Source organism: Malaya genurostris, chromosome 3 (genome assembly GCF_030247185.1).
Source record: "Malaya genurostris strain Urasoe2022 chromosome 3, Malgen_1.1, whole genome shotgun sequence".
In the NCBI taxonomy this organism is placed as follows: domain Eukaryota; kingdom Metazoa; phylum Arthropoda; class Insecta; order Diptera; family Culicidae; genus Malaya; species Malaya genurostris.
Window position 1 is genome coordinate 295,896,832 of NC_080572.1, and position 25,533 is coordinate 295,922,364.

The following is a 25,533-nucleotide window of genomic DNA, read 5'->3' on the forward strand; positions in this document are numbered from 1 at the left end:
ATTTATCAATACTGAAACTTTGCTGCATAAAAAAAAAACAAATTTTATTCTCATAAATTAGTTTTCAGTTTATCCTTAAAAATACGTTTTCATGAAATTTGCCTTAGCCAGGTTACCTGGCGAAGATGTAAACAGTAGTATAGAATTATCGAATAATTGTTTGAAGATTGATTGATAGGGCTATTGTACCAATAGTCATCTCATTAGTGGAGTCAAAATATTATTTTACCGATTACTCGACTTTCAATCAACGAGTAGTAATAAAATCTTTACTTCGGCTTTAAGAAGCAATACAGCAGAATACCTTATGATCAAAAAAGAACTGGAATTTTCATTTTAAAATTCCCGCGCTTGTCCAATCGGTAAACTTTTATCCTCTCAACGGTTGGCAACACTTTTGTACACATTCTGTCAAATTTTGACGCATATCGTACGATTAGTTTTTGTTTGGCGTCTATACAAAGAAGGTAAAAATTTTTCGTGTGGCGATTTTTATAATGGATGAAAATTTAGAACAACGTGCGTGCATCAAATTTTGTGTTGCAAATGGATTTAAGTGTTCCGAAACGTTGAAAATGTTAGAAAAGGCTTTTGGTGAATCGTGTCTAGGAAAAACACAGGCATACGAGTGGCATAAACGCTTCAAAGGTGGTCGTACAAGCTTGGATCATGATGAGATCCCTGGTCGCCCAACAACATCTGTTACTGAAGAAAACATTGAATCGGCGAAGCAAATCGTGTTGCAAAATCGTTGTGTACCGATTAGTGAGATTGCTGTGTTGTTGGGCATCTCTTATGGATCAGCCGAACACATTTTAACCTATGTTTTGGGTTTGAAACGCGTCGCTTCTCGGCTGGTGCCAAAAAAGCTGAATTTCATTCAAAAACAGCGTCGTGTTGATGTGGCCAAAGAGATGATTTCCAACGCAGATAGTGACCCCACATTCATCGAATGCATCATAACTGGTGATGAGGTGTGGATCTATGAATATGACGTCGAAACCACACAACAATCGACCGAATGGCGCTTCGAAGGCGAGCCGTTGTTCTAAATTTTCATCCATTATAAAAATCGCCACACGAAAATTTTTCAACTTCTTTGTATAGACGCCAAACAAAAACTAATCGTACGATATGCGTCAAAATTTGACAGAATGTGTACAAAAGTGTTGCCAACGTTGAGAGGATAAAAGTTTACCGATTGGACAAGCGCGGGAATTTTAAAATGAAAATTCCGGTTCTTTTTTGATCATAAGGTAAAATTGTTCAATGCTGTTGTTATAGCGATGCCAAAAGTGGAAGCAAAGCTCCTACTTTCATCTTACCCTTAAAGTCAATCCATCGAACAGAGATAGTTTTCTTTTGAATTTTCGTTGTCTCAATGTTGTAAATTGTCTCTTAATTATTAATACTAGGTTAGAATATGCAAATTCCTATATGCGATTAAGCTCCTCAAAACGACTGGGCTTTTTGAAGTTTCCGGTTAAGGAAGTTTAGTTAAAATAAGTAGGTGATCTTGGTTATTATCAAACTTTCCGAGATAAATGCACATAATCATTTTCTTTGTTTTTTGGTTTTACCCTCGACTCTTCGGTGCATGTCACTCCAAAATTCAGATAGAAAACAAAGTCTAGAAAGATACTTTGATTTTTGTTCGCAATTATTCAACTTACTTCCCACTAGACCGGCACTGGCCAGTTGGTACTCATGATCAGTGCGGTAGAACTTCATTTCAATCGAATATTGTTAGATGAAAATGAAATTTATGGCCGTTGACTTTCAGCATATCCCTTCTTATTCATTTTACTTTTGTAGTCGAAGCTTCCAGAATTCATCGTCGATTGAATAATCGTACCTAGTCACTTGAATTTTCGTTTGCTCAGTTTGTAGTGCAAAGTAGGCTACCTGTTTCATTGTCTTCACTGTGGGTAGTAAGCAAGTTCGAATGAATAGGCGTAAACATCAACTCGATAACCAAACCTCTCTCCGACCATTATGATAAATAGAGGGTGGCAAAAGATAAACGGACGGTGATTAAACTGAGCTTCGGTAGAAAGGGTAACGAAGCAAGGACGGGATGATGCCCATTCGGTGCGACAGCGAAGGTTGTGCGTTAGAATGTGAAGTTCACTGCAGTAAAGTGATTGTAAGTGTGTGCACACATTCGATTTCAATTGATTGAAATGAAATTTTCCAGCATTGCTTATTGCTCACTTTCGCTTATGTTGACAGTTCCGGCCATTTTGAATGTACAGTCAGTTTTTGACAGCTATTATGCGTAGAAGTGTCGATTTTCGTATATCTCACAAAATAGATCTGATGGCAGCTTCCATTGGATATGATTGAGCTTTGGTTTCTACGCCAGAACCAAAACTCATGATTCGTCACCAGCAAAAAGGCGGGTGGGTAATGTTAGCAACATAACTGGATCACGTGAATACGAATAGAATGGGTGGTTCAGTTTCTTTGGTGTTAAAGAATCTGAATTCTGGACCTGGAATTGTGGAACCTAATTTTAGAGCCGAATGCTAGAACTGAATTTGGGATTTTATTTTTCAACTTGGATGCTAGATTCTGGAACTGAATTCGGAACCTGAGCTCGGGAACTGCTTTCTGAAGCTGAATTTTTGAACTGAAATTTGGATTATTGAACTGATTACTGAACCTGTGTTGTGAAACTGAATTTGAGATCAGGATTCTGGCTCGGCACCTAAATTCTGAAACGCTGGGCCATGCATTCTACAGCTGAATTTTATGTACAGAATTCCGCTTCAGAATTCAGTTTTCAAATTTGGATCCATAATTCAGCTCCGCAATTCATTTATAGAATACAGTTCTGGAATCTTACTCAAAAATTTAGCTCTTGAATTCAGTTTTGCTCATAGAATTGTAGAAGTGAATTTTTGTCCATTCTAGAATACATTTTAGAGCTGAATTCCTAAAATACAATTGAATTTTGGATCTGAATCCAGGTCCTGGATTTCGGTCTAAAGTTCCAGAACATCATCAATTCTGATGCTGAATTCTTAATTCCGAACAGAAATTCTGAAACTGAATCCTGGTCTGAACCTCAACTTCAGTTCCAAAATTCAGATCCATGCCCAGAATTGATTTCTGAAATTAAGTCCATTATAGTCCAGGGTTAAAGTCGAGATCTTGATCGCAGTTCTAAATTTCGGATTTGAAATCTAGACTCAAGTTCTAAAATTCGGTTTTAGTTCCGGTAGTCTGAAACTCTATTCTTGCCTTGGATTCTGGACGAAGAACTGAAATTTGAATCTATCTTCTGGAAAAGAAAATCTGGTCTTGGAACCTGGATTCTGCACTGAAAAAATCAACTACGCAGCTCTAGCTTTTTCACCTATCAAACATTCTAGAAAATATTAATTTCGAGTTATTTGTGGTTCTCGCAAACTACTCAGAATTCTATCACAAAGTGCTGATCATATCTGCGATGACGTGGAGATGGAATGGTGTCGAAACGTTAAATAAAACAAGAGATATTCACGATCAAAAACTTATCACTCACCCATATTATAGGTTTTTAAAAGGCGCCCCATAGTAAAGAAAAACGAAAAAAAATGAAAGGTTTTATGATCACATAACCTGTTATTGGATTTCATTGGAATCCAACTTCCGGTTCCGGAGTTACTCATTTATTTCGGAAACGGCTTAACCGATTCTCACAAACTAAGATTCAAATGAAAGATCTAATAGTTTTTTGAAATTTTCTAGAACATTTTGTCTGGATCCGACTGCGATTCCGGAACTAAATCGTAATAAGTGAAAATTTTCAATTTCATGAGGTCAAAAACAAATGCAAATCCTATAAAACTGACTAATAAATTCTTCTAGTTTGCAGAACTTGTTAGTTTGTGGGCATAAATACTTAACTCGGCACTACTGGTCCCCTCTTTTCCTGTTCCGGAAGCACCGAAAGTAGTGAATAAAAACTCCAAAAGTAGAACTCACTTCGATTTCTCAGTGACGCTTGAACCGATTTTCACAAATTTTGGTTTAATTTAGAAACCTCATTGTCTCAAAAGCTACTGTGAATTTAATCCAGAACCGACTTATGTTACTGCAGTTACTGGGCGTGTCAAAGCTTTTAAACCGTCATGTAGAATGACAACACAACACAACACGCACGATGCGTGTTTTGTTCTATTTGGTACACGCCATTAAGAAAACGAAACGATTACGAATGTCTGCTACTGGTGTGTGATTTTGGTGAAAAACACTGCGGTTGATAAAAATATTAGCTATTTTATTATGAGTGAGACCAGGAGAATGAAAGAATGTCAATGAATTGAAATTAATTGGTAGAAATAAACATTCATCGGAACTTTATGCTTCGCGATGCATATGCAATTTACACAGCCGGTAGTGCAGTAATTCAATGCCGGTGGTGTAGTGATGTCAATGAAAACACTAAATAATATAAATGTCCATACTGTTATGAAAATTATTTGAATAATAATAATTATAACAGTATTATTAAAAATACAACTGCTGATTATTGTTGTTTAGCTTGACTTACATATGCAAAAGTAACAGAAATGCAGATTCGCTTTGTTTGTTATATTTCGTTTAGTTGTTAATCGAAATAGAGCATGACATAGTAAGTCAACCAATTCGAATATAGGCAAAGTCTTTATCTCTATGATCAATATTCAGAATAAAATATTGTTTCTCTGGATATTCTCATACGAAAAGGTTGTACAATCACTGTGAAAACCGATCTTTGCATCGAGGCCCGAGTGTCATATGTCATTCGAATCAGTTCATTGAGTACGCAAAATGTCTGTGTATATAGTATGTAGTATGTCGTGCACTCGCTTGTCTCGGAGGTGGCTTAAACGATTTTCACAACCTTGCATTGAAATAGAAAGTCTTAAGATGCCATAGGAAATTTTTGAATTTCAAATTAATCCGACTTTCGGTTTCGAAATTACAAGGTGATTTGTGTAATTGACTTTTGATAAAAAATAGCGATAATAGCAAGAAAAGTGTGTGTTGCTAATGTTCTCTGGTATGCGTGGGCCGATCTTCAAATGATTTTTTTTGTTCGAAAGGTGACGTTTATGCGGAGGTTTTAGGCTGTAGTACATAAGGAAGATCTTTCGGGAAAGTAGAGAAAAACTAGAAAATGGGTTCGTTTGGAATTGGAAATTTTCCACTCAATGCATGCTAGATCTCCGATGATAGTTTGGCGCGTATCGAGTTATGCAATGCTGTTGCCCGCTGGAGAGCAAAATATGAATACTAGATTATTAATAAAACCGTTCGGCGCCAAACGAGCTGATTTGTGCAAAAATTTCACTGAGCCTACACCGAAGAAAGTAAACTTAATAATTTCATAAGTTGTGACTTATGAACCAGAACAATTTTGATTTCATTGAAGACTTATGCATTCAGTAAGCACACATATGAACTTTATAAGCATGACTTATGAAATTCATATCAATGACATATGCATTACTTAAAACACAATTTATGATTTTTATAACAGTCTACCTTGTGAAAATGTCATTCCTTATAAGAACAGTCAAACAATGAAAATGGAAAACGAAGACACCGTTATTTTGTTTCGAAACTTTGTGCAAAGCGCACCATGTAAAGCGTGCAAAACACTTTTTTATAATTCGAAATTACAATTGATAGAGTTGATTGACTGTGGAGATGAAGAACTAAATTCGTTAGCTTCAAAATATCCAGTTCTTTCAGAAACTGTTTGGATTTGGATTGCGGATTGAAAGAAAAGAAATGTAAGTCTCTATTAATTATTTAATTTCATGATAGTAACACCTTGTTTATGCATGACATAGCAATTAAAAAAATGTGCGTTTGTGGAGGAAGATAACATCCAGAAATCGGAAGCTTTTGTGAATTCGGACTCGTTTTCACATGACTTAAATATATCCTTTGGAACTGGATAGATTTCTAAATAATCGCAATATGTAGAATTTCATCATTTGCTATCCACGAAACAGGAAATCATTATCTATTCAGACAAAACGAAGATTTTTTGTAGTAGGTAGGTGCTGTTTTTGTAAACAAATAAACAATGTAAAGAATAAATTCTGTATCATGAAAATCTCAGTGTTTTTCAGTTATACATATATTCACCAAGGAAATCAGTATCAATCGTTATGCAAACCATAAGATAGTAGCGATGAATTTCATAAGTAGGGGTTATGCAATATGTAAATAACTTATTACATTCATATCTACATTTCTACATTAATCATAAGTCTACCTAACGAACTTCATAAGTATGATTTATGAAATCCATTAGTAGGTCAATGAAAATATTTTTCTGAAGATCATAAGATTGACTTATGATTTCCATATGGGAAACTTGCAGCGAAATATCATAAGTGTTTCTTATGGATTTCAATAGCTTTTTTGCGTCCGTGTACTGGATTTATTTCGAATCACATGTTCAGTTAAGTAAGAGCGCCAAATGAACAGCGTGCAGTTTTCCATTTTCCGATATATAAGTTTGGGTTCAATGCCGTCAAGTCAAATTATAGAAAGGCATTTTTTATGATTCGTTGTTTTCCTAAACCTCCAGAAATTATTGCTATCACAATGCGCTGAAATTTTGTTCAGATACAACAGAATTGAGGTGTGCTACCACTTCAAATTAACACCGTTAATTCAAACACCAAAATTGTTCGGCTCCCTATTTTTTGGAACAATTCCATTCGAATTAGAAAGTTTCTGTTTTTTTTTCGGCTTGAATTTTTCATAAGCATTTCTTTGGACGAGACTTTGTGTAAATTTTTTTCGAAATGACTTCAAAATTTGGTCAATCCAAACATCTTCAATTGGCCCAAACACGATCCAAATTATAATAACCCAGAGTAATTTCACTTCAAAATTTCAATTTATTTGCGTTTGAGTGGATATGAACAGTTTCGTCCAATGTACTCGAACCATCCCGTTTGCCTCCTGTTATTAAATTACATCGATGGAACCGAGATTTGGAAACTCATCGACATGTTTTACCTATTCGAACGATTCACTCTCTTGCTCATAAACTGTCAAACTGATGTTGGTTGTGTTTTGCTTGAGTCATTTGGGACCTTTAAGAAGAGAAGTTCACCGGGACAGCTACAGGTACAGAAATGAGAGGAACAAGTACATAAGGTAAGTTCAGGAAAAAATAAAGAAGGTACTGGAATAAGTGCAGAATGTACAAAACCAAGTACAGAAATGAAGGAAACAAGTACAGGAAGTACTGGCAGAATTGCAGAGAGTGCAGAAAAAGGTACAGAATGTGCAGTTGGTGCAGATATAAGTACAGAAGTTGCAGGACGAAATACAGAAATACTGGAGCAGGTACAGAAAGTACAGGAACAAATTCTGAAACAAGCACAGAAAGTACAGGAACAAACACACAAATTACAGAAGCTAGCACACAAAGTACAAAATAAAGTGCAGAAAATAGAGAAACAAATACAGAAAAAAATTTAAAGTTCAAAAGTTAATCGCAAATGTTGTCGAGGTCACAATTTCGAATGGCAAATTAGAAGAAGAAAATGTTTTCATTCCACGTATTCCAATGATGCCCACTGATATGCCATTTCAATTTAAACGTCATATTCTCATCTGTTTAACTTTTCTGTAACCGCCAATAATCGTTACAAGTATGTAGCGTTCGTTATGAGTCTGTAGCGTGAATTTTAAGTTCTTTCAGATGGAAAATTGTATGCAGCATGTACGGGTTTCGGCAAACCATCGGTTTTATATATTTTGTTCTGATGTCCGCAATATAAAAAGGTTGGGGCCAATATCATAGAGCATTATAATGATTTTTTTCTTCAATAATCATTAAAATTGATACGTAGTTTTAATTTTCTACATCTAATCTAAAACTATTGCGCTACGAAGTGTGCAGGGGTTCGCTAGTAGTCCCATATAAAGCTAGAGAATTGTGAAGAGTGTTAAAATATTTTACCGCCACCAGTTTCATACGGAATTCCTGAATTCGTTGTGGATTCAGTTTAGGAGCAGGGTAAACAAGATTTGTAAATTTTGTTAGATCACGCTCGGACAAATTCTTCTGTTTCTATTCAATGAACAGTTGTTTTGGCGAATTTCACAGAATATTGATATTAAGAGTAATATGGAAAATACATCATTACACCACTAGGTGGATTGAAGCAGGTTTTTTTTACGAAGACTAATTTTAAACCGGTATTAAGTACACTTCAAAAATACGCCGCCTGACTGAATTCCATGACCTGTTTGAACGAATTTTAATAAGTTTGGCACTATCAAGTTGATGCCGTTCTATTAGTCACATAGTTATATTATCCTTCGAATAATTGATCCTGACTGTACTAAATTAAAAATGCAGATAATTTTCTTAACTTTGTTTTTTCCCCTAACCAATGTCATTATTAGTTTCAATGTTTATGCCGATAAAACAGTTTCTGGTTGCGATAAACTTATTAAATTATGTTCTTTTGCCTATAACTTCCACAGTGTCGCTCGAGTGGAATCTGCATCAGTTGGTTCTTCGTGTGTGACGGTCGTCCGGACTGTAGTGACGCCTCGGATGAGGAGTGCAATTTTTCGCTGAAATCAAACATCACCAATTGTCCGGAGTTGTCGTTCCGGTGCGAACGAAGTGGCCGCTGTATCTCGCGGGCCGGAATCTGCGACGGCAAAATTCAGTGCCCCCAGGGAGAGGACGAGGTCGGGTGTGATTTCCGAAAGTCGCGAAGATGCCCGGAACATACGTTCATGTGCAGGAGTGGCGAGTGTCTACCGGAGTATGAGTACTGCAATGCGATTGTGTCCTGCCGGGACGGTAGCGACGAACCACCGCATCTTTGTGGATCACGTTCGGTGCCCAATTTCTTCGTGAAGCTACTGTCGGGAGCCAACAGTCGCAGCAGAAACTATTGTCCGCTACGGTGCGGCAACGGAAATTGCCGCTCGTCGGCTATTGTCTGCTCTGGACGGGACGGATGCGGCGATGGCAGCGACGAGGAGAATTGTTCCGTGTGCCGTGAGTATTGATTTGTGCCGAAGGGGTTAAAAATTTATACGCGGTTGAAGGTAAAGGAAAAAGTTTTCGTTTCTTTTTTTTCAGCAATTTTATGAATTTTAAATGGGTGGGAATCGGTAGCGAAGTTATTTTGACACGTGTCTGAATGTGATTGCAGTTAATAATTTATCGATTCTTCTTTTATAGGTTGTCCGGCACCGGCGTTAGAAGAAACCGAGCCACTTGTGTTTTTCACTCCCGCCAATAGCAGCAGGACCAGGCAACGAAGTCGAACGGGACGCATCACCAATTATTGGCAGAGGCCGCAGCAATAATAAATGGGTCGTAACCAAGTTGGAATCCCGGTTTACATGAAAAACTATGAATTATTTAAAACAAATATCCACTTGGTTCATGAAACCATTATGAAGTACTAAAAATCCAAGCTGCAGTTCGAATGGAAACGCAAGGTACTTCGAAGCTTCTGTGAAGAACCAACCGTTCGCTGGGAAACACTTACTCCATAGAATCGTCAAATTGGACATAAAACAGTGCGCAAAATTGTGTCGACCCAAATAGTCTTATCGCCCAGTGCCAATCGCAAAACGTATACACACACGCACACGCACAGAACAAGCCGAGAACGATTGCCGCAACGCGTAGCGTTCTGCTTCGGCATTTCTGTATGAGAAGAAGTATGTTAAAAATTTTGCATATACGACGCTATCCGGTCACCAGCCGTCCGCAGCATATCGCATATAATTTTATTTATTCTAAACTGCATGCACATACATGAACCTTCATATATGAACATTCACGGACAAAAAAAAAACACACATACGGGAGCACGCCGCCGTCACTGCCTAGAACTATTCGGAAGGAAGGAATGAAATGCGTGCTCTTCGTACGACTGAGACGTGAGCTAGATATTTATAGTAGGGTAGTAGCAAACGTGTACATATGATACTGATTACTCTAGTAGATCTTTTTGCACGCCTTTCATTGCACATCGAAGAAAAGGGAAGAGGCTGCGGTGAAACCCGGGGCACAGCTGCGATTGGGCATTGAAACCGTACTGTATGATTTTGTCATTTCTAGATTGGCGCTTTCGGTCGAATTTAGAATTTTAAGCCATTTCAGATCAACTCGTGATACTTCGATTAATTGCCACGTTTCATCCCATAAGCTTTATGGAGTTAACGATAGACCTGAGCAGTTGGGCACGGTTCAGGGTTACAATCCTTGGGAACGTAAGAAGCTTGGGTCGGTTCGTTCCAAACGATTGTGTTTTTAGCATAATGGCAGCTGGCGAAATCAACCCAAAACAACGATTTAGTTAGATGTTTCGTCTAGGAAACGATTTAGATTAGATTTTATGGTTTCGTCTAGGAAACGGTAAAACACGTTTTTCAGATATTGTTGATAATACCGTTGACGATACCGGTAGTAATGGAAGTTCAATACACAGCGCTTGTCGAGTAAAATATTCCATCTTGTAATAACGTTTTTGATTTTTAGAAACATTTACTATATTTGCTGCCGGGTGTGGTTTCAGTTCTGATACCTAGATACACCCAAACTCCATTTACGTAATAATCGGGGCTACGTAAATCGAATTATGACGTAAAAAAGTTTACGTTATTTGGAATTTTCAACGTAAAAAAAATTTTCCTTATGTATATGTGTTATTAGATATGTATAATATATTGGATGGTTATGGAACGAAAATTATGAGTATTTACAGGAAAAGGATGTTCTAAGCAGCATCAATTTCCAAGATGGCGACTTCCGGTTTATTGATATTCTTTGAAAACCCTTACAATATGGGTATTTTTGGAACGGGTTTGATGAGTAGATGTCAGAAAATGATGTTTAAAATCATTTCAAAATCCAAGATATTGTTTCTCGAAACCCGTAGCAAAACGAATTTTTTCGGAACGGGTTTAAAGAACAGTTCTTAGTAAACGTTGTAATTATGTCTACTGTCTGTCGAAAACTTTATAATATTGTTACTTTCGGAACGGATTTTACTAGTCAATATTAGGAAGAAAGTTGTTCCAAATAAACTTCAGGAACTTTATTCCAAATTCAACATACTCATATTGAAAAGATTTTCAAGGAATATCAATAAACCAGAAGTCGCCATCTTGGAATTCAGAACCACCTCAAACATCATTTTCCGACATCTACTCATCAATCCCGTTCCGAAAATATCCATATTGTAGTTATTTCCATGGAATATAAATGAACCGGAAACGATGTTCATTGTACGCAAAAACTCCTTTTTCAAACTAGGTTCGTTTACGTTATTTGGAATTTTCAACGTAAAAAAAGATTACGTTATTTGGGATTTTTATCGTAAAAAGAGTTAATTAAAAAGAGGTAACGTAAAAAAAGTTTACGCAAACGGAGGTTTGGGTGTATATGATTTTTTTAACAATACGTTTTGTAACCCAAAATATCATGGATATTAACTGAGAGGTTGCTCACAAAACTTTCAGCTGCCTGTTATTCTTGCTGTTTGTTGTTGCTCATTTCGATCCGGCTGAGTTTCAGCTATAAACGTTATTAATTTAACTTTGAGTTTTGTCTTGATTAACTGAATCATTTGATTTAGGATGAACTTGAAAGGTGTTATACAAATAAAGCTATGCCCATTTAGAATCCGGAATAATAAAATCATATGTATTTCGGAAACGAATTGACGTACACATTGGCGTATCTAGAGGGGGGCGATGGGTTTAGAGGGGCGCAAACCAATCCTTGGGATTATTTTTTTTGCTCGCCCCCCGCGTCATCTTTCCGGAGATGGAGTTCAGCTTTGTTTTTTTTTTGCTCACTAAACCAACGATGGAGGTGGCAAATCTCTTATTTTGCCCCGGGCGCCAAATTTCCTCGGATTTACTGGACGTACAAATAAGATTATAATCAAAACACAGATAATTCACTGTTCTTTAAGAAAAAAAATATCAATACAAATCATTTCTCTTCGTTTCTAATGGAAGTTTGCACTTTCTTTTTGATTTCTCACAGATAAAAATATTTTGTGAATTTACATCTATTTTCATGCACATATTGGAGCAGGTAATTAAACATAAAATTACTCTACAATTCTGTTCGTTTCAATACAATTTAATCGCAAAATAAGCGTTAATTGAAAGATACAGTAATATTAATTGAAAATTCAATGCAATTCAATTTAGTTTTGCATCGATGAAGGTTTTCAATCAAAATTTCGATTCAATCCATGTCTATTCCATGTTACTATTGATTTACATCTCGTGTAAATTTCATTTATTTTCTGTGCTTCCATCAAACGCTGCATAACTCCGGAGTCCTCTTTCTTGACACATTTGTTCCACATTTTGGTCATCTGAGTCGCGCCCTGAGCCGATTTTCCATTTTTCTTAAACCTTCGCTTTATTATTGGGCCGAAGCTGCGTGAAGTTGGGAGAAGTTATGTTTTCAATCGATGACTTCTCGGGCTGTAGTGGCAACTCGCCAATTCTAGCCAAAACTTCACGGGACCTTTATGGGCTTTCATGAAAGGTCAAAGTCAAAATCTTGGCATTACATTCCTTTTGTGGAATTTGGCCTTTCTGTTTCAACAGACTTCGCAGCCGATTCTTAGTGTGCAGAATTATTCGTTGCACACCGGGAATTAACGAACATTTCTGGCCTTCGCCCTTATTCAGAATAACGACGTATTGGTTTTTCGATCGAATATGGTTCGGTCGAATCCTAGCTACCTTTGATTTTGCTAGCGTTATTAGGAATGCGAATGAAATACGATCGAAAAACCGATACGTCGTTATTCAGAATAAGGGCGTTGTCTCCGGTTTTTTTCCGCAGCCGGCTCACCACTGGATTCGGGGACTTGGTGTTTCCCGATCTGTCTGTGGAACGCATTCGGATTTTTCTTGACGGTGTTAAAACTTTTTCTTCTTCTTCTTCTTCTTCTTCTTCACTTCTGGTGGTGGTGGTCACCTCACTTGAGATGACGACGATTTATGGCACAGCGATTTAGCTATATTGTCAGTTAGTTTTCGTTTATAGTCCAATGGACATTCTTTTCACTGGACTACAAGCCGCTATGTGACAACGTGGAGTCTCCGAAGTACGGAAGAAAATCTTTTCTTTCTCGCGAAACACTCGAATTTTCACCGCACTAACACGATACGACGTGTTCACTCGTTAAGAGTTTCACCGGAAGTGTCAAACTTTTTCGGTTGATCTGCGCCTACTCCGATGCAATCTCAATAATCATTTGACAGATTACACTCTAAGCTAGGTTCACTCAAAACTTTATCTACTTTTACAAAACTCGTCTTCATATATTTTTAATATATTTTAATTTTAATTTTCACAAAAAAAATATTTAATAAGAGTACAACACAACTTATATATTGATCTAACTATATTTATTGAATAATATCTCAACCTGAATGGGGATAACCTCTGATAATCATTTGAATAGTAAATTTTTACCGGACATAGCCTGAATTTAATTGTTAGGCCGGATATTTTGAAAACCGAATTTTTACAATCCTATGCTGTCACAAGTGCTATCAATGCTCCCCGCCTCTGTGGCAAAGAAGGAGAAGGCGCTAGGCTCACAAGACAGTTGTAAAATGATCGAGTCCAGACTTGATAGGAACCTTCACTGAAAATCATGTTTACCTATTTTTTGAGGAGAACTCTTCTATAAGCTTCCCAAAATTAGGTCGACATCTACTCAAACTTTGACTTGATCGTAAAAAATGGGTAGCGTGCCTTGTTATGGCAAAACACTTGTACTAAACTTACATTTACCTAAATTTTGAGGTCATCATTCGTTACTCAAAGTTGGGGAGATGCACTTTAGTTGATTTTGGGTAGGTTTTGACCCAAAATTAGGTTGCGGCTGGTAAGAGTGTTGAACATGCGTGCACACTTCCTGTACACTGATGAGAAGAAGGCTGAGAAGTTTATAGAAACTGAATGTCGAACTGAACTTTGCTTCGGAAAGCAGTTTCCAGATTTTATTTTGCTTAAATCTGTCTTAGTTTTTTTTTTTATTTCTCGGATAAGCAAATTTTGACTTGGCGACGACCGAATTTTAGCTGTTTTCAAAATTACCTTAATTCATTTTTCCTCAAATCTACTGAATCGCTTGTAGGCAAAAATAGCATCGTCTAGGAGGGTTATGGTAGTTTGGATGTGAGTGAATATGACCTGTTAAAACTGCTACAGTTTCAAAGCTCAACTTTTGATCACCATTAGTTGAGAATATTTATCAGCCTATAAAGCCAAAACCACATGACATAATTCTACAAACAGTATAATTCATAACTATTTTGCTTGTCAAATGATGCAGTATTCCATTCGTACAGAGTGTAATTTGCACCTTGCTACCAAGTGTGCTTCTTTGGCTCAGTCGATTAAACGGCGTGCTATGAGATTTAATGATTCTCGGTTCAAGTGGCGCTTTTGCTTTTAATCTTCAGTTTTTTTATTTTATTCGATTTCAAGCCATGTAATTTTCAAATCATACAATTTTATATGTTTTAGAATATGAATTTGAGTTAAACACGACGATCCATTTATGTGCATCTTATGAGATGTAAAATCATCATTTTTTCAAAATTGAGTGAAATAAATCACTAGTTTGGATAGATGTGCCCAATCCAGTACCGCCCTCCAAATGCCCAACTTCTTTTCTTCGATATTATAGAACATGGCAAATCATACTTAAACAAACTACGGTTGTTATTTTGAACATTCCATAATCCGCCTATATCGCATGTAAGTTATCACCATTCTTAGCTTCGGTAAGTTCACATTTTAATTAGGTATTTGTAGGCAAATTAAACGGAACAATCGAAAAGTCGTGAACAAAGCTAGTTGCAACATCTGGGCGTAGTAAATTGCTTCGCTACGAAACACCACTGCGTTACAAAGCAATCCTGCTGCACTAAACGGAATCAGCTTCGCAGTTAATAGTTTGTCATGGATTAATGTGGTTGATATAAGATTAGCATTGTTTGAGGATGAAGCACAATAATTTTACAATTAACTTTTCTATATATTAGACATGAGAAGTCTGCTAGCGCTTTCCGGGCACGCGTAGGCAACGTACCTTAATTGAAAATTACTCATCGCTACGCCGTACGCCAGATAACAACCGTCGATGCCATGTACCGAACGTAGAAAGTGCTGACACGGTTAGAATGGAACCCAGACCGGGGAAAGCAGATTAACGAAAATTATTGGAAGCTTTGTTCATTGAGAGGCAAAAAGCGATTTCGCTATCCATTCGTTGAATGACACGATCCAATTATTTTTACTACTCTCAATCGCTTCGTTCTATAATTGCCACACCTCTTGAATTCCCACTTTCAGCTTTCTGTCGGTTTTCACGATTTTCTAGAATCAGTAGAAAGCAGCTATATAGCGTACAACTATTTAACATAAATTATAATAATGTAAACTAATGTTTTATAAATCCCTAAAATTTAAGGCGATTTTAGCTTTTAGAGAAGATTTTAAATAAAATCATACAAACAATTCTATCGTTTTGTGGCCGTCGGTGAATATCACAGTCATGAGTTCTGATATTCGTTACTTAGAACCAATCATCATCAAGTAGTTCGACTTCACATTATTGACATATTCTCGTGCTGTTTTTCATTAGGCTTTATCGAATTCAAGCCGTTAGCATGCTGAATCAGTTCGTTTGCATCCAAGACCGACCGGCTACATAACTCACGCTGGACTTTATTTACTTTCTGTTCTGATTCTGGTAAGAATTTACTATAGTAAATTACCATCGCAAGCGTTAGCCATGAATTGCCTAGCTCGACAAAAATTATATCCAATGTTTACTAAACAAGACGATAACCGTTCGCATTGTGCTAGGGTGACTCGCATTAAGATGTGGACAGTGCGATCGTTAGTGTTGGAATTGGAAACTCAACTGCAACTGCACGTGACCGTATTTCAATGTTATGAGGATTGTGATTGGTGACAGTTGCTAATTAAATTTTGTCGAACTGTAGCGACTGGAATTTGGAAAAGATTATTTTCGCAATTGTGTAATAGGTTACTATGCTTAATTTTGAAGAACGCTTGTTGATCGTTAAGCGTTAATTAAAATGAAATAATCATGCAGAATTCAATGACCGATGACAACATTATGGTTAGAGACAACCGAGCACGAGGACATCACAAGTGATCATGTTTTCAGTTGTGAGGTTGGTAGGTACACTGATTTGGAAAATAAATCTAATTTGAAGGTTTCTACAGTTGTATAGCAGTTCCGAGCAAAACTTAGAACAAAAGTACATTTTCAACACACCTCGTTCTGTAATTCTGCAACCGAAAGACGGATCCGAAATAATAGCAACCTATTACACCATTAGATCTTTCATTTGAATCTAAGTTTATTATTATTCAGAACTGCACAATTGACTAATTTTTCGACTAGTTGAAAGAATTTTACTCGTTTTTTCAGCGTCTTGTATAGAAATACGCTCTTGAAATTCAAACTTTTATACTTATCCGTCTATAATTTTTAAGCCGGAAGTCGTATCCAGAAAAAAAACTAAACAGACTTTTCATTTGAAGCTACGTTTGCGAAAATTGAAAATTTTATACACTATTTTTTTCATTTTTGGTTACTTTATATCGTTACTCAGGAATCGGAAGTTTGATCTGGACAAAGTTCAATGTCAGACTATCTAACCAAGAGAACATTTATTTGGATTTAAATCCCTCAGATGAAAAAATAATGTTACTAAAGATTACTTAAGAGGATAATTTTTGGTGCGCCATTTACCGGCGTTTTTAACAGACACCTTAATCTTTTACACTGGAACTATCATTATTAGGTATTTAAATAAAATTTGTGACGGTGACCGAGAGAAGGTTATTGTAATACATTTCTGTCATGCCATTCCTGTCCAACATGTCTAATATCTTCTAAATGTCAATTTCTAGTGCAGAAAAATCCACAAGACTTCCTTACTTCGATTCATGGAGAACGGAAAGCATCTTCTAAATTTGTAAGTCATATTAGTTGATGGCCGTACAAACTTACTTTAGCTGTACAGTTTGCGGTATCAGGTGCCGGAAGTAGCGGTCTAAAATTCCAGGTTTGGGAACAGATAACAGTTAGAGGAGGCCAAATCAGGTGAACAAGGTGGATAGACAAAACGTTTAGAAAGGTACACGTCGTCGGTAACATCGTATTTGCGATCATCAATTATGCCTGAGATTTGAGAACTTTTGGACTATTTTGTTCGTACGTACTAGAAACTAGTGTCGAGTTTCGTGAAATCAGCAAGTTTTTTGTAAAAAATAACAATAAATTTACAGCTCACACCGAGTCTAGAGACCATTTTCGTCCCACCGCACAGTGATGCAACCCCATATAAAAGTTGGTAAAAGCCCACAAATATGAAGATAACTGCCTGTTTATTACGTTTTTATCGTTATTTCCATATCGCAGAATATATTTCTCATTTTGTTGTATTTGAAAACATGTTTAATACACCGACGACATCTTCGTTCCATTTTAAAGTGTTGGTATGACAATTCCCGAGACTTTTGTAATCAAATATTGAGGCCTGTTGTAGCAGAAGTCTGTTCGTATGGCCATTTAGCAACGCAACCAATAAATCAAAATAGATTTGAACACAAATTAGATGATATTGTTCACGTGTTTTGCATCGTAGCTATTAATGACGGTTTGAAATTATAAACTTACGTAATCTATGGGATTTGAATTTGAATCTAAGTTAGCAAAAAGTACTCCGGGGTCGAATCATGATAAAATTCAATGACATTCTATGGTATCATAAGACCTTTCATTTAAATCTTAGTTTGTGAAAATCGGTTCAGCCATCTCTGTGGAAATTGAGTGCATATTTTTCAATTTTTTGGCATTTTACCCTATAATTCTGGAACTGGAAGTCGGATACGGATAAAATTGTCAACCAGTGTTGTGAAAATCATGATCAGAAAAAGTTAATTTCCCTATCGCTCGGGAAAAAAATCAGTTCAAGAGATTTTAAAAAAAAACTCAGTGACTGAAAAAATTACTTCCGGTATTTTCATTCATGAAACAAGCATCCACAAAACTCTGAACCTCGTAGTTCACAAATGATTTTTTTTTGTCAGCGAAACTTGATGACGAATATTTACCCAAAAAAATATCGCTAAAGTGATAATCTAAAGGCAGAAGAGTCTCCGGTGATACTTCGATGCTTAACTTCAACTACACGTCAGTTCGACACCGAAGTGATTCGTGCAATATTTAATTGTTATATTTTGAGGGTGATTAATGTGAACATTTTTTCGCCACATTCCAAATAGAGATTATAGCGACGAAAGACTGTTCATTCCAGCTGGCTGATTACACTGCACTTTTTAGATTAAATTCAATAAAATGTTAGCTAGTATGAATTTGATTCGTAGAAGTAACAGGAGCGCAGCATCGTCAGTAAGTCTCGAACACACAGTAGGCGCAGTGTTTGAATGGAACGTTTCAATCGGCATAGCGGTAGTCTGCGCCCCTGTTACTTCTACGTACGTTATTCAAGCTAAATGGCATGGCATGGCAAATATTTTTTAAACAGCTGCATAACATGCTTTGTGATTGTTTTGCCTTTTCTCATATAGAAAGGTTATGCAATCACTGTGAAAACCGACTTTTGAACCAAGGCCCGGAGGGCCGACTGTCATATACCATTCGACTCAGTTCGTCGAGTACGCAAAATGTCTTAGTGTGTATGTGTGTGTGTGTGTGTGTATGTGCGTATGTGTGTATGTAACGTTTTTTTGCACTAACTTTTCTCGGAGATGGCTGAACCAATTTTCGCAAACTTAGATTCAAATGAAAGGTCTTGTGGTCCCATAAAAAATTCCTGAATATCATTTGGATCCGGTTCGGGAGTTATGGGGTAAAATGTGCAAAAAAAAAAAGAAAATATGTGTTTTAACTTTTCTCATAGATGGCGCGACCGATTTTCACAAACTTAGATTCAAATGAAAGGTCCTGTGGTCCCATACGTAATTCCTGAATTTCATTCGGATCCGACTTCCGGATCCGGAAATATAGGGTAAAGTGGGTTAAAAATTGTATACCATCACTGAAAATGGGGAAAAACCTTAAAAAAATTAGAAATTAATCGACCTCAAATTTTTCCAATAGATAATTTTTATCAGTAGACGGTCAAACAAACCGATTTCGGTTATTCTTTCAAGAATCGCAGAGAATTATTTTGAAGAATACCACAGTATTATATATATATATATATATATAGTATGATTGATATGAGAAAGACATCATTACACCACTAGGTGAATTAAAACAGGTTTTTATTATCATTACCACTATTACTAATCACATCACTTGCTGCTTTTATTAATGATGTAGTGCCGAATAAATTTCAAATTTATCACCACTATTAATCCACTTATCAACCACTCTACACACACTAGTAATAGTACATATAAGATTCATAATTTAAGCATAAATTTGCTCAAAATAATAACATTGTTCAGTCTTAAAAACAATTCCATTTATAAATTGAAGAAAACACCCAACATGATCAGCAGGCTTAAGTTTAGTGCATATTCAGATTTTGGTATTCGAGCTCGCAAAATATTTTTTTAGGTGCAGTTGCAATTTGTAACTTTCAGGAATGCTCGTTTAACAGTCTTTATCACTGAGTTGGGAAAAATGTCAGTTTCGTTACGGCACGGTTTACGAAGTTTCAACACATGTTCTTCTTTGATACAAACCGTATTCTATTTCGCAAGCTGTTGTTTAATTGCAGTAAAATTAATACTAGATGAAAGGAAATGAATGCTAGATGAAGGTCTTATGAAAATAATCAGATTGGATCGTAATCCAATTGATAATGTTAATTTTACAGTTTTTGCTACGCAATATCAACACACAATGCAAAATAAGTAAACAAATATACCTCACCAAATAGTGATTATAGCGACAAAAGACTTTACTTCCAGCTGGTTGATGCTGATGATGATGTTCATGTACTATCTAGATTAAACCCAATGAAACGCTATTGAACATGAATTTGATTTAAAAATGTGACTTGAGCGCAACATTTGATGCAGCTTTTCACTGGTGAGTTTGAATTGGCGTAGTCAAATCCTGCACTCCTGTTACTTCTGTGTATGATATTTAAGCTAAATAGGGAATATTAATCAACTCCATAGCACGCTTTGTGACGCTTTGACATGTTTTTCTTATAGTTATAATTATTATTCATCGCAGCATGTATGTTAATAGCTGATTTTATTGATGATATTACTCCACCACGACGGTATTACTGAATAAATTTCAAACACATCACGAAACATGGAATTTCGATGTGACCGACGAAATCAACTCACTTTTTTTTTATTCAATATTATAATATAATTTTAAGGCACACTGCTTAAGCTCTAAGATGCCAAGGGTATTTACTAATCTTAATTACGACTAACTTAAAACTAGAATAGTATCATTATGTAATGTAGCGGTAGCGGATTCTCGAGAAGCGATCGGTAGTGGCCGGTGAATTGAATATTGCATGAGGGTCTTCCATATGCCGTTGGCGAAGATCCATGTTGGCCGCATCATTCGGTCCGTGTGGGTCCGCGGGAAACACCCCCAGGCTACGAAGGCCCGGCGGGTGGCCCGCGTGCTGGTTTTTGACTGGGGCGGCCTTCCGTGGACGATGATGGTGATGTTACGGAAGAGAATGAAAAAAAAAAAAATAAATATTGTGGAAACGGGGTAAAAAGGGGATGTGGGAACAAAATGTTTGAAAACGATAAAGATCTAATTAGTTGCCATCGAGATGGTGAAGAGACAGGGAAGGGGTAACGAAAAAGTTAGTGACAAAAAAAGATCTTGTTAGTTCCAATGAAGATGGTGGACAGGGACGGGGATCGAGAGAATCGGGCGGATGTTAGTGTCGAAGCTGTAGGTGGAGTTTATACTTTCTGAGCGAGGGATAACACATTACACTTGTATATCAATGTGTTTAAGGTACTGGTATATGAGAAGCATATATAAACTATCCCGACTCGCCAACACATCCCGAACCGGAACCTCAGGCGGTCTACCTCGGGCCCTAAGGGATTCCAGTAGCTTCGACCTGGCGTCACGATACTCTACGCACGACCACACGACATGCTCGATGTCCTGATAACCGTCGCCACAGGTGCAGAGACCGCTCTCCGCAAGCCCAACACGCCGGAGATGTGCGTTGAAAGTGTAGTGATTTGACATGAGCCGTGACATAACACGAATGAAATCGCGACTCACGTTCATCCCCCTGAACCAAGGTTTCGTCGATACCCTAGGGATAATGGAATGTAGCCATCGTCCCAGTTCGCCATTGCTCCATGAAGTTTGCCAACTTTCGAGAGTTTTCTGACGTCTTTCATAAATATCACCTTCTAATGCGCCCACCTTAGCCAATGAGTCTGCCTTTTCATTGCCTGGAATGGAACAATGCGAAGGGACCCAGACTAACGATATTAAATAAGACCGTTCAGATAAAGTTCGCAAGTGTTCCCGTATTTTCCCCAGAAAATAAGGGGGGTACTTTCCTGGCTTCATTGCCCGGAGAGCTTCTATTGAGCTTAGACTGTCCGTGACAATGTAGTAATGGTCTTTGGGCAAGGTTTCAATGATCTCAAGGGTGTACTGAATAGCAGCTAATTCTGCGACGTAAACTGAAGCCGGATCATTGAGTTTGTGAGAAGCGGTGATGTTTTGATTGAAGATGCCGAAGCCTGTGGACCTGTTGATGTTTGAACCGTCAGTGTAAAACACCTTTTCACAGTTGACTGTTCTAAATTTATTATAAAAAATATTTGGGACCACTTGAGGGCGCACGTGATCCGGGATTCCACGAATTTCTTCTCTCATGGATGTGTCGAAAAACACAGTAGAATCAGAAGTATCCAAGAAATGAGCACGATTGGAAACAAACGAAGAAGGATTAATATTCTGAGCCATGTAATCAAAATACAAGGACATAAAACGGGTCTGAGAATTGAGCTTGACAAGCCTTTCGAAGTTTTCAATCACCATCGGATTCAAGATGTCGCATCGGATTAGCAATCGATATGAGAGATCCCAGAATCGGTTTTTCAACGGTAAGACGCCCGCGAGCACTTCGAGACTCATCGTATGAGTCGACTGCATGCAACCTAAGGCAATACGCAAACAACGATACTGAATTCTTTCCAGCTTGATGAAATGAGTGTTCGCCGCGGATCGGAAGCAAAAGCATCCGTATTCCATCACGGACAATATCGTTGTTTGGTATAACCTGATCAGGTCTCCTGGGTGGGCACCCCACCACGATCCGGTTATTGTACGAAGAAAGTTGATTCTTTGTTGGCATTTTCGTTTCATATACCTAATGTGACATCCCCAGGTGCCTTTGGAGTCGAACCAGACCCCGAGATATTTAAATGTGAAGACCTGAGCTATGGTTTCACCCCCTAGTTGAAGCTGTAATTGTGCTGGTTCTCGCTTCCTTGAAAATACAACCAGCTCAGTTTTCTCCGTAGAGAACTCGATACCCATTTGAAAAGCCCATGTCGACAAGTTGTCGAGGGTATCTTGCAATGGTCCTTGGAGATCGGCAGCTTTGGGTCCTATAATAGACACAACGCTGTCGTCGGCAAGTTGTCTTAGCGTGCAAGATGTGTTGATACATTCATCAATGTTGTTCACGTAAAAGTTGTATAAAAGGGGGCTTAAGCATGAGCCCTGAGGAAGACCCATGTAACTGAATCGTATTGTCGACAAATCACCATGCGCGAAATACATGTATTTCTCGGACAACAGATTATACAAAAAGTTATTCAAAATTGGTGAAAGACCATGCTGATGCAACTTCTCAGATAGGATGTTTATGGAAACTGAATCAAAAGCCCTCTTGATGTCTAGGAAAACTGACGCCATTTGTTCTTTACGAGCAAATGCCATTTGAATTTCGGTTGAGAGCAACGCAAGACAATCGTTCGTTCCTTTGCCCCTGCGGAAGCCGAATTGTGTATCTGAAAGTAAGCCATTAGTCTCGACCCAATTGTCTAGACGAAACAGAATCATTTTTTCGAACAATTTCCGGATACAGGAAAGCATAGCAATCGGCCGATACGAATTGTGATCGGAGGCTGGTTTCCCTGGTTTTTGAATGGCAATAACTCTTACTTGTCTCCAGTCATGTGGGACAATATTATCCTCAAGAAGCCTATTGAATAAATTCAATAAGCGCCTTTTGGCGGAGTCAGGCAAATTTTTCAACAAGTTGAATTTGATTTTGTCTAACCCCGGAGATTTATTGTTACACGATAAAAGCGCAAGTGAGAACTCGACCATCGAAAAAGGTGTTTCGTTTCTGTTTGATGAAGCGACGCGCATGATTGTCTGTTCCGGAACAGAGTCAGGACATACTTTTTTAGCGAAATCGAATATCCAGCGGTTAGAATATTCCTCGCTTTCGTTTGTGGTGTTTTTGTTGCGCATTCGTCGGGCTGTGTTCCAAAGAGTGCTCATTGATGTTTCTCTCGATAATCCGTCTACGAATCGACGCCAATAACCGCTTTTCTTCGCTTTAATCAAGCTTTTCATTTTAGCGTCTAATGCCGCGTAGTTTCTAAAATTATCAGGTGTTCCGTTTTTCTCAAACTCGACAAATGATGAAGTTCTCTCCGCGTTTAATTCTGAGCACTCTTTGTCCCACCACGGGTTGGGGGGACGGATGTTAGTTTTCGCGCCGGGTACACGTTTCGTCTGAGCTTGAGTCGCGGTGTCGAGAATCAAGCCAGCCAAAAACGTGTACTCTTCCTCCGGAGGAAGTTCTTGTGTTGTTTCTAGATTCTCAGATATCAAATTTGCGTAGCATTTCCAATCAATGTTTCGTGTGAGGTCATACGAAACATTGATTGTTTCCGATGGTCTTAATCCGGTGGTGATTGAAATTACGATAGGCAGATGATCGCTACCGTGGGGATCAGGGATTACCTTCCACGTGCAATCCAACCGTAGCGATGTCGAGCAAAGGGATAAGTCTAGCGCACTTGGTCTTGCTGGTGGTGCAGGAATTCGTGTCATTTCTCCCGTATTCAAGATTGTCATATTGAAGTTGTCGCAGATATCATGGATCATAGTTGATCTGTTATCGTCGTGAAGACAGCCCCATCCCGTACCGTGTGAGTTAAAGTCTCCTAAGACCAACGTCGGTGCGGGAAGAAGCTCTATGAAATCATTGAGCCGCCGATGCCCAACCGAGGCTCTTGGGGGAATGTAGATGGAAGCAATGCAAAGGTCCTTGCCTTTGATTGTAACATGACATGCGACAACTTCAATACCTGGTATCGAGGGGAGGTTAATGCGATAGAAAGAATAGCACTTTTTGATCCCCAAAAGTACTCCTCCATAGGAATCATCTCGATCCAGACGAATAATGTTAAAATCGTGGAGGTTTAAGGGTATTTCAGAAGTTAGCCAAGTTTCGCACAATGCAAATGCGTCACATTTCAGATTATTTACTAGAAATTTGAAAGGATCTATTTTTGGGATGATACTTCTACAATTCCACTGTATAACAGTGATTGTATCCGTGACCTCGGTGGGTGTCTTAGCCATCGAAGGATACGATCGCTGAAAGAAGGGGCCATTTTGCAGTCAACTGCTTCAAGAATGTTTTAACTGTAGGAATAAAAGCCATTATCAGGCTTTTAAGAGGTTCAGAAATATTGAAAGTAGACATGATCCAGTCCACAATATCAGAGAATTTAACAAACCCAGTATTTGGTAAATTTTCTGACTGATCTTTAGGGACTTTCGGGGGTTTTGAAGTCCCAGGAAGTGATGGAAATTCTTGCTCGGAATTTAATTTTCCAAGGCCTGGAGCTTTTCTCTCTGGTTTTTTGCCATCACTACCAGTTGTTGTAATTTTTCGAGACCCATCAGAGGACATCTTCGAACCCTTACTAGGGAGCTTTTGAAAAGATTTATTTCTTCTCTTTCTGTATGATGAGCTAAGAGGGACAGCCGAAGATGTACCTTCGAGGGGGTCATCATATTCGCTCTCGTCAGTTGCCAAACAAGCGTACAGGTTTACTGGAGGCGTAGCACTCTTCAACATTTCAGCAAAAGAACGCTTCGAATGTTGCTTAAGTGAACGCCTCATCTTATCCTGGCGCAATTTGTACGCGGGACAATCAGAGAGGTCATGCGGCCCCTCCTTACAGTAGAGACACTTTTCATTGTCTCCACTGCAGGAGTTATCCGCATGACTCCCTCCACACTTTATACACCGGGATTTATTGCAACAATGGGATGCTGTATGTCCCAATTGTTTGCAATTAGTGCAGTTCATGACCCGCGGCACAAAAAGGCGAACAGGTAAACGAATTCGGTCCAGGAGGACGTAGTTAGGCAAAGCCGAGCCAACGAAAGTCACCCGATACGAGTCTGATGGGATATAGGACTTAGTGCCATCCTCAGC

At 38.0% G+C, this 25,533-nt stretch overlaps 1 protein-coding gene across 1 annotated transcript in view; it reads left to right on the plus strand.

The window, feature by feature from the left end:
* The window catches only part of LOC131435401 (uncharacterized), a 132,021-nt gene extending 116,471 nt beyond the window's left edge, over positions 1–15,550 (plus strand). The window contains exons 6-7 of the mRNA XM_058603241.1: positions 8,497–9,025; positions 9,212–15,550. Coding sequence (XP_058459224.1) covers positions 8,497–9,025; positions 9,212–9,339 — 657 coding nt within the window. The 3' untranslated portion in view covers positions 9,340–15,550. The remainder of the gene's footprint in view (positions 1–8,496; positions 9,026–9,211) is intronic.
* Positions 15,551–25,533: the final 9,983 nt, after the last annotated feature.